At 45.0% G+C, this 10,000-nt stretch overlaps 2 protein-coding genes across 2 annotated transcripts in view; both read left to right on the plus strand.

The window, feature by feature from the left end:
* The window catches only part of ildr1a (immunoglobulin-like domain containing receptor 1a), an 11,019-nt gene extending 5,718 nt beyond the window's left edge, over nt 1-5,301 (plus strand). Inside the window, exons 5-8 of the mRNA XM_084103710.1 lie at nt 360-506; nt 630-758; nt 2,616-3,289; nt 4,371-5,301. Coding sequence (XP_083959836.1) covers nt 360-506; nt 630-758; nt 2,616-3,289; nt 4,371-4,409 — 989 coding nt within the window. The 3' untranslated portion in view covers nt 4,410-5,301. The remainder of the gene's footprint in view (nt 1-359; nt 507-629; nt 759-2,615; nt 3,290-4,370) is intronic.
* Nucleotides 5,302-5,454: 153 nt separating this feature from the next.
* tmem39a (transmembrane protein 39A) overlaps nt 5,455-10,000 on the plus strand; it is a 22,661-nt gene continuing 18,115 nt past the window's right edge. Inside the window, exons 1-2 of the mRNA XM_084100999.1 lie at nt 5,455-5,718; nt 8,729-8,897. Coding sequence (XP_083957125.1) covers nt 8,785-8,897 — 113 coding nt within the window. The 5' untranslated portion in view covers nt 5,455-5,718; nt 8,729-8,784. The remainder of the gene's footprint in view (nt 5,719-8,728; nt 8,898-10,000) is intronic.

The following is a 10,000-nucleotide window of genomic DNA, read 5'->3' on the forward strand; positions in this document are numbered from 1 at the left end:
TGTCGAGACTTTGAAGCTGCACTGAAACTCAAATTTGGACCTTCAAACCGTTGGACTGCATTGAAGTCACTATATGGAGAAAAATCCTGGAATGTTCCTCAACCTCAGTTTCTTTTCAACTGAAGAGAGAAAGTCATGAATATCTTGGATGACGTTGGGGTGAGTAAATTATCAGGAGTGAAGTGAACTACTCCTTTAAATTGCATTGAAGGTCTAGATTTGATCAGTTGATGCGTTGACTGAGAATGGAATCCTTGAGCTTGTTACGAGTGGCAGGATCTGCAGTGTGAAGACGTGTGTGTGTGTTGTTAGACTGGCTGATGCTGATCCTCCTGCTGTGTGTGTGTGTGTGTTGTTAGACTGGCTGACGGTGCTCTTCATCGTGATTGGAGTGCTGATGCTCGTCATCCTGCTGTGTGTGTGTTGCTGTCAGTGCTGTCCACAGAAGTGCTGCTGTTACGTACGCTGCCCGTGCTGCCCTCAAACCTGCTGCTGCCCTGAGAAGGGTTGGTACACACACACACACACACACACACACACACACACACACACCCTCAGACTCACACTCACACACACCTGCCTCAGACTCACACACACTCCTAACACTGTGTTTGTGTTCCTGTGTTCAGCTGTGATGCAGCACCGGCTGATGAAGGAGGCACAGAAGGCCATGACGCCGTGGCTGAACGGACAGCCGCTCTACGCTCCCATGAGCAACCACAACTCCAGCTACCAGATGAACCCCATGCTGTACGCAGGTCAGTCCCAGTCCATCCTCACGAAGTCGGGATCAGTCCCAGTCCATCCTCACGAAGTCAGGGTCAGTCCCAGTCCATCCTCACGAAGTTGGGGTCAGTCTCAGTCAGGTGCTCGTGGAGTCGGGATCAGTCCCAGTCCATCCTCACGAAGTCGGGGTCAGTCTCAGTCAGGTGCTCGTGGAGTCGGGATCAGTCCCAGTTCATCCTCACGAAGTCGGGGTCAGTCTCAGTCAGGTGCTCGTGGAGTCGGGATCAGTCCCAGTTCATCCTCACGAAGTCGGGGTCAGTCTCAGTCAGGTGCTCGTGGAGTCGGGATCAGTCCCAGTTCATCCTCACGAAGTCGGGGTCAGTCTCAGTCAGGTGCTCGTGGAGTCGGGATCAGTCCCAGTTCATCCTCACGAAGTCGGGGTCAGTCTCAGTCAGGTGCTCGTGGAGTCGGGATCAGTCCCAGTCCATCCTCACGAAGTCGGGGTCAGTCTCAGTCAGGTGCTCGTGGAGTCGGGATCAGTCCCAGCCCATCCTCACGAAGTCGGGGTCAGTCTCAGTCAGGTGCTCGTGGAGTCGGGATCAGTCCCAGTCCATCCTCACGAAGTCGGGGTCAGTCTCAGTCAGGTGCTCGTGGAGTCGGGGTCAGTCCCAGTCCATCCTCACGAAGTCGGGGTCAGTCTCAGTCAGGTGCTCGTGGAGTCGGGATCAGTCCCAGTCCATCCTCACGAAGTCGGGGTCAGTCTCAGTCAGGTGCTCGTGGAGTCGGGATCAGTCCCAGTTCATTCTCACGAAGTCGGGGTCAGTCTCAGTCAGGTGCTCGTGGAGTCGGGATCAGTCCCAGTTCATCCTCACGAAGTCGGGGTCAGTCTCAGTCAGGTGCTCGTGGAGTCGGGATCAGTCCCAGCCCATCCTCACGAAGTCGGGGTCAGTCTCAGTCAGGTGCTCGTGGAGTCGGGATCAGTCCCAGTCCATCCTCACGAAGTCGGGGTCAGTCTCAGTCAGGTGCTCGTGGAGTCGGGATCAGTCCCAGCCCATCCTCACGAAGTCGGGGTCAGTCTCAGTCAGGTGCTCGTGGAGTCGGGATCAGTCCCAGTCCATCCTCACGAAGTCGGGGTCAGTCTCAGTCAGGTGCTCGTGGATCAGTCCCAGTTCATCCTCACGAAGTCGGGGTCAGTCTCAGTCAGGTGCTCGTGGAGTCGGGGTCAGTCCCAGTCCATCCTCACGAAGTCGGGGTCAGTCTCAGTCAGGTGCTCGTGGAGTCGGGATCAGTCCCAGTTCATCCTCACGAAGTCGGGGTCAGTCTCAGTCAGGTGCTCGTGGAGTCGGGATCAGTCCCAGTCTATCCTCACGAAGTCGGGGTCAGTCTCAGTCAGGTGCTCGTGGAGTCGGGATCAGTCCCAGTCCATCCTCACGAAGTTGGGGTCAGTCCCAGTCAGGTGCTTGCGTAGTCGGGGTCAGTCCCAGTCCATCCTCACGAAGTCGGGGTCAGTCTCGGTCAGGTGCTCGTGGAGTCGGGATCAGTCCCAGTCCATCCTCACGAAGTTGGGGTCAGTCCCAGTCAGGTGCTTGCGTAGTCGGGGTCAGTCCCAGTCCATCCTCACGAAGTCGGGGTCAGTCCCGGTCAGGTGCTCGTTATTCATCATTCAGAGGCGTTAGAAACTGTGCATCAAATATGATGCAGTAGGCTTTATAAGGGCATTGTATTCAGTGTGTGTTTTTATTATTTAATATATATTTTCAAAAGCTCATTTAAGCTAATTTGCAGCTTCTTTTCATATTTTGCTTCTATGCATTAAGACATGTTTTTTTAATGTGACATAAGGGCTGCTGTGTATTTGTGTTCTGAGTCTCTCTGTTTTCCCGCTTCAGGGTCACAGAAGGGTCACATGACGCCGGTTCCGCTGCCGCCTCCGCATCTGCAGATGCAGGGTCACATGCCTCCTCCCAGCATGCACGGCAACGGCAGCGTTCACGGGAACAACCAGGTGCTGGAGTACCTGGAGAGTCAGGTGCGCGGCATGGATATGAACAGCCCTCTCCTACAGCCCCAGCTCATGCCCCCCCCTCCGCAACATGTCCCGCAGCACGTGCCCTTCTCCGCCGGGCCTCCCAGCATGCTCTCTGGCCTGGACGACGGCCCCGCCTCACGCAGGCTCCTGCCCGGATCACGAGGAGCCAGATCACACTCCAGCGGCTCGTCTGCGTACGGCGTCCCACCGCGCGAAGAGCGCCGCTACCCTCGCCCGCTAATCCCACGCAGCTACAGCCAGGAGGATGTGCTGGACAGCCGGATCCGGTCTGGAGGATCCCGCCCTCGCTCCCGATCCCGGGACGATCTGCTGGCCACGGAGCGCAGAGGCCCGGCCCGCCGGGATGATTACTCTCCTCCGCCCCGCCGCGGCTCCTGGAGCTCCGCTAATGAGGAGGCTAGCAGACGCGGAGGAACACGAGGAGCTCGCGGATCCGGATGGTCCGATCATCCTCCCACCTACAGCGAGTACGAGCCCGGGAAGAAGCCGAACAAGCGGCCGGAGCGCTTCTCTGTAAGAGTCTGAACTAATGATCGGCTCACGCGTTCACTAACAATTTCTTCTTTAAAACTGTCATTCTCCTGCCGTCACAACTAGGGCTGGGATAATAAATCGATGCATCATGAATCGAGAAATGATTCCGGATCGATTCTGAGATTTTCCGAATGCATCGCAATTCACTCTCAAATTGATTCTGAGCTTAGTTTTCTAACAGCAGATGGAACTGCATGCTTTAGAAACAGCCGTTCTCTGCTTGCTTCCACTTGAACCTTCTATAAAATAATCATTCATGAAGTTCGAAAAGTTCGAATCGCGATGCATCGATTTAGTGTCTCAGCGCTAGTCACAACATTAAACGGTGTGTCGATCCAAACGTCTGCAATCACATCAAACATGTAAACAAATGTAAGATTAATTCTCTCTCGTTTAAATCTGAAATGGGACCTATTATGCAGAATTCACTTTTACACGGTGATAGAAGATAAATGTGTGTGTACAGTGTGTGTACAGTGTCCCAAACACGAACGACTCATTTTTCTATAAATGTTGACATCAGTGTAACAGGCCCCGCCCATGACTGCTGCCCTATTAGCATAGCTCCTCCCCTGAGTGAGCGTACACACTCATGTTTATCACATTTGGCAGCGAGCAGCAGCTCATTTGCATTTAAAGACACACACACACACGAAAACAGTGTGTAATTGCTTCCACCCAAAGAGGGGCATGATGAAATAACTGATCTCTGGTGCATTTAGAGCTGAAACTTCAGATTCTGAAGTCACTTATATTACACTGTGTAAAAGGGTTATAATAGGTCCTGTTCACTGTTTGTTCAGATGCTCAGATGTTGTTCTTTCACTGAAGATCATTATCATCAGGTTTAGTTCATGGAGCTCCAGTGCAAATACTGCAATCCTGTTCATTTACCAGCTTAACTGATGGGTTTTAGGTGAACTCTTTTCTGTATTCTGCTCTGTGACGCTGGGTTCGGACTCGTCTGCACCTTCACATCCTCACCGATCCGGATCATCGTCTGGCGTTCAGTGGTGGTTGTTGATCTTGTGTTAATCTTCGCTCTCCTCTTCCTCCGCAGGATAAGAGCTCTCTCAGCGGCACCAGCATCGTCATCTGAACACCAGCGTCTGAAGCTTCTGTGCTCATGAACACAGAACTAAGAAAAGAGCTTTTAATGAACATATTTGAAGGATGTGGTACTTTGAAGATAGATCATGGATTTTTTGTTTTATATTTCTGTGCAGAGCAATTTATACACTTGAATGTGAATATGAATGAATATCCTCTTCTAGTGAATGTGTGACATTAGATGTGTACGTTTCTTGGGTTTGAGGATTTATCTGTGTAAATATCACATCTTTTGTGTCAATATATTTATTAATATATTGAAGTTTTTTAAGCATCCACTGCATTTACAGCACAGAGATATAATGCTATATAACACAAGCATTGTGTATGAGACTTTGAAATGCTCATTATTATGTCTGTAATAAGTTATTCATTGTGATTGCAACTCTCTGGCCCAGGAATAACTTATTCAGAAGTGTGTATTTATGTTTTATTGATCATGCTCAGGTCAAGCTGTTCTTTAGCCTTTTGTAAATAATGTTTTTATGGAAATTGTTACTGCATCTAAAGTTCAAAATCAGAATGATTTTTCAGTCTTGCCTTTATATCAGCTTCATCTGAATATGTGAATCGCCTCTGTAATGATGAAAGACTTGTACATGTTCTATTGTTCATATATGAAGGACTGTCTATTAATGTTTGTTTCTTTACGTCATGCATCTTATGTGGACAGAATTCTTCCTTTTCCACTTGCATAAATAAATCTGCGAAAACAGCAGCATATGCCGACATGTTTGCGTTTGAGTACATCTGTGTTTCTCATGCTAATATTAGCAGATCAGTCTCTTCACAACAATCCCTTCATGTTTCATCTTTGAACAGGAACAATATTTGTCTCACATTGCCAAAGTAAGAATGTTTGCAAGGCAGTTTCACAAAGCAAAATAAAAGCTAGAAGTTAGCAATATAATATTTAAATGTTACATGTATTGTTTTAGTACTACGTCTGTTCCCAGCGTGTACTGCGTGCGACGTGCGTATGTGTGTGTGTGTGTGTGTGTGTGTGGCGCATGCGCAGTGCGCACCAGAGACGCGTCGCGGGACTGATGACGTCATGTGACGCAGCGTCGGTTTGCCACGTCGGTCTGTAACTGCGCGAGGAACTTCTGCAACTTTGTGTTTTGCATTTTAAGGCCGTTAATACAAAGCAGCGCGCGACTGAAACAACACACGCGAAACACAATATCCACACTGTCTGTCAGAAACTTTACACTGTATCATTATTTCATAGAGAGAGAAGCAAATGTGGTTGTTACAGAGTTTAGGTGACTGATGTCTGCGCTCATGATTGGTGTGCGGTAAGTACTGTGCTGCTTTAATTATTCATTAATGTTAATGTTGTTAATCATGCATTCAGTCAACATTTACAGTAAGGAACATCAGCTCAATATGCATGTAAGTTAGTTCAGTTAGGGTTATAGTTCAGTTACCAGCTGTAGACCAATGATTCTGTTTATTTCCTGTTTGTGTTTAAAGTGTGTGTGTGTGTGTGTGTGTGTTAGTTCATGTGTTATTTAGTTAGTTGATATTGTTAGTCTGTCGGTGACTTTGGTTCAGCCGATTGTCTGGTTGTAATGCTAGTTTAGTCATTACTCTGGTTGTAAGTGTAGTTGATGAGTTCGTCTGGTTATGAGTGTAGTTATGAGTGTAGTTATGAGTGTAGTTATGAGTGTAGTTGATGAATTAATCTTGTAAGTGTATTTAATGAGTTAGTCTGGTTATGAGTGTAGTGTTATGAGTGTAGTGTTATGAGTGTAGTTATGAGTTAGTCTGGTTGTAAGTGTAGTTGATGAGTTAATCTGGTTATGAGTGTAGTTATGAGTGTAGTTATATGAGTGTAGTTATATGAGTGTAGTTATATGAGTGTAGTTATATGAGTGTAGTTATGAGTGTAGTTATGAGTGTAGTTATGAGTGTAGTTATATGAGTGTAGTTATATGAGTGTAGTTATATGAGTGTAGTTGATGAGTTAATCTGGTTATGAGTGTAGTTAGTTATGAGTGTAGTTAGTTATGAGTGTAGTTAGTTATGAGTGTAGTGTTATGAGTGTAGTTATGAGTTAGTCTGGTTGTAAGTGTAGTTGATGAGTTAATCTGGTTATGAGTGTAGTTATGAGTGTAGTTATATGAGTGTAGTTATATGAGTGTAGTTATATGAGTGTAGTTATATGAGTGTAGTTATATGAGTGTAGTTATATGAGTGTAGTTGATGAGTTAATCTGGTTATGAGTGTAGTTAGTTATGAGTGTAGTTAGTTATGAGTGTAGTTAGTTATGAGTGTAGTGTTATGAGTGTAGTTATGAGTTAGTCTGGTTGTAAGTGTAGTTGATGAGTTAATCTGGTTATGAGTGTAGTTATGAGTGTAGTTATATGAGTGTAGTTATATGAGTGTAGTTATATGAGTGTAGTTATATGAGTGTAGTTATATGAGTGTAGTTATATGAGTGTAGTTATGAGTGTAGTTATGAGTGTAGTTATGAGTGTAGTTATGAGTGTAGTTATGAGTGTAGTTATATGAGTGTAGTTATATGAGTGTAGTTATATGAGTGTAGTTGATGAGTTAATCTGGTTATGAGTGTAGTTAGTTATGAGTGTAGTTAGTTATGAGTGTAGTTAGTTATGAGTGTAGTTAGTTATGAGTGTAGTTATGAGTGTAGTTATGAGTGTAGTTATGAGTGTAGTTATGAGTGTAGTTATGAGTGTAGTTGATGAATTAATCTTGTAAGTGTATTTAATGAGTTAGTCTGGTTATGAGTGTAGTGTTATGAGTGTAGTGTTATGAGTGTAGTGTTATGAGTGTAGTGTTATGAGTGTAGTTATGAGTGTAGTTGATGAGTTAATCTTGTAAGTGTATTTAATGAGTTAGTCTGGTTGTGAGTGTAGTTGAGGAGTTAGTCTGGTTATGAGTGTAGTTATGAGTGTAGTTATGAGTGTAGTTATGAGTGTAGTTATGAGTGTAGTTATGAGTGTAGTTATGAGTGTAGTTATGAGTGTAGTTATGATGAGTGTAGTGATGAGTGTAGTGATGAGTGTAGTTATGAGTGTAGTTATGAGTGTAGTTATGAGTGTAGTTATGAGTGTAGTTATGAGTGTAGTTATGAGTGTAGTTATGAGTGTAGTTATGAGTGTAGTTGATGAGTGTAGTTGATGAGTGTAGTTGATGAGTGTAGTTGATGAGTTAGTCTGGTTATAAGTAGTTGATGAGTTAGTCTGGTTGTAAGTGTAGTTGATGAGTTAGTCTGGTTGTAAGTGTAGTTGATGAGTTAGTCTGGTTATAAGTGTTAGTTTAGTCATTACTCTGGTTGTAAGTGTAGTTGATGAGTTAGTCTGGTTATAAGTGTTAGTTTAGTCATTACTCTGGTTGTAAGTGTAGTTGATGAGTTAGTCTGGTTGTAAGTGTAGTTGATGAGTTAGTCTGGTTGTAAGTGTAGTTGATGAGTTAGTCTGGTTGTAAGTGTAGTTGATGAGTTAGTCTGGTTATAAGTGTTAGTTTAGTCATTACTCTGGTTGTAAGTGTAGTTGATGAGTTAGTCTGGTTATAAGTGTTAGTTTAGTCATTACTCTGGTTGTAAGTGTAGTTGATGAGTTAGTCTGGTTGTAAGTGTAGTTGATGAGTTAGTCTGGTTGTAAGTAGTTGATGAGTTAGTCTGGTTATAAGTGTTAGTTTAGTCATTACTCTGGTTGTAAGTGTAGTTGATGAGTTAGTCTGGTTATAAGTGTTAGTTTAGTCATTACTCTGGTTGTAAGTGTAGTTGATGAGTTAGTCTGGTTATAAGTGTTAGTTTAGTCATTACTCTGGTTGTAAGTGTAGTTGATGAGTTAGTCTGGTTATAAGTGTTAGTTTAGTCATTACTCTGGTTGTAAGTGTAGTTGATGAGTTAGTCTGGTTGTAAGTGTAGTTGATGAGTTAGTCTGGTTGTAGTGGTAGGTTACCTGTTAGTCTAGTCTTGGTAATCTGTGCATCATAAACTGATTCCCATCGGCTGTTGTCTGGACGATCAGCAGGTTTTTGTGTTCATGCTTCAGGAGAGTTTAATAATGTTTTCTTCTTACAAACTTCAGCTTCATTGCACTTTAACTTCCTCTTTTGGTGCAACGGTTTTAACAGAAAAACTGCTGCTTCGTGTCAAATGCTTATTTATCAGATGAGTGTTGCCCACTCTGACCTCTGACCTTACTGTGTTTCATTGAGAGTTGAGTGACTTTACAGCAGTTTTGTCTTTTAACACTTTTGCTGTGTCTGTTAGCTGGTCTAAACCCTGTATCGGAGTAGTTCTGACCTGAACCTTGGCTTGTGTGTGTCCTGCAGTGGCCGGGCAGCTTTGGGCCGAGACGTGACGGAGCCGCAGGGAGCCGCTGGAGGTCATGCCCGGGGGCCGCAGGGGTCCCAGTAGACAGCAGCTGAGCCGCTGCGCTCTGCCGTCGCTGCAGACGCTGGTGGGCGGCGGCCTCAGCAACGGGGCGGGGCTTCGGTGCAGGTGAGGCGCTGATGCTTCTGACAGCTCTTCACCACCAAGTGAAGTTTGATTAGTCCCACTCACACAGTGCGTGTATTAGGGCTAGCAGTCGGTTTAACGCTAATTGTTTTCCATAGTCAACACATTAAAGGAGACATATTACGCCCCTTTTCACAAGATGTAATTAAATCTCTGGTGTCCCCAGAATATGTCTGTGAAATTTCAGATGAAAATACCAGATCATTTATTATAGCTTGTCAAGTTTGCCTCCGTCCAGAAGAGGGCGGAGTCTTTACACGCTTCAGAAACTCCGGCAATAACAGAACAGGCCAATCTCCCTCATCCAGAATCCCAGAATCACCAGTAGCGAGTGCAGCCTTACGGAGAGACTCAGGAAGAGCTTCTGAATGTTAGTGGAGACATTTCTGTAGTTGTTGTGGAGTTACACTGATCATCTCATCATCATGTTTAACTTCTCCACAAGTGTCCACAGTTCCTGAGGTCTTTATAAGACAGCGGTGACATGTTCTGGTCAATAGTGTTCAGTGCTCGTCTGAGCTCAACCACAGAACAGCTTCAGGCTTTGCTGGATCTTCATCATTGCGTTAGAACTGGTCTCTGCTGTCGCTTGCGGAACCAAATGTCGGCTGGTGTGTGTAAACGTGCAGATTAAGGGCCGGTAATATTATAATAAGATCCTCTTCATACGTCAGAAGGAGAGCGAAATCTGATCGGCTTATTTTATGACATGCTTGCAGAGAAAGGCTCACCAGAACACAGTTACTGGGTTTCACTTTTCACGTTTTCTATGTCGGTAGAAGCACCGATTACAGCACTGACACACGGAGAAAAGTCAGATTTTCATGATATGTCCCCTTTAACACATCCAGTGGCTTTTTAAAATACTAAAATATGTGATTGTGTGGATGACAATCATAGTGGAATAAATGTGTATAAAGACGGAGGTGTTTCACTCACAAAACAAACTCTGTACATGAACTGCATCAAAACGCTCAGAAAATGTGGATGCCGTTATTGAGCAAAATCTTGAACAGCGTTAGTTTCAGTCATATGTCAAGACTGCAGCATAACACGTGTTCTGACATGTGAACGCGCCGCCACTG

This window comes from Abramis brama, assembly GCF_963993115.1.
Source record: "Abramis brama genome assembly, chromosome: 2".
NCBI lineage: Eukaryota > Metazoa > Chordata > Actinopteri > Cypriniformes > Leuciscidae > Abramis > Abramis brama.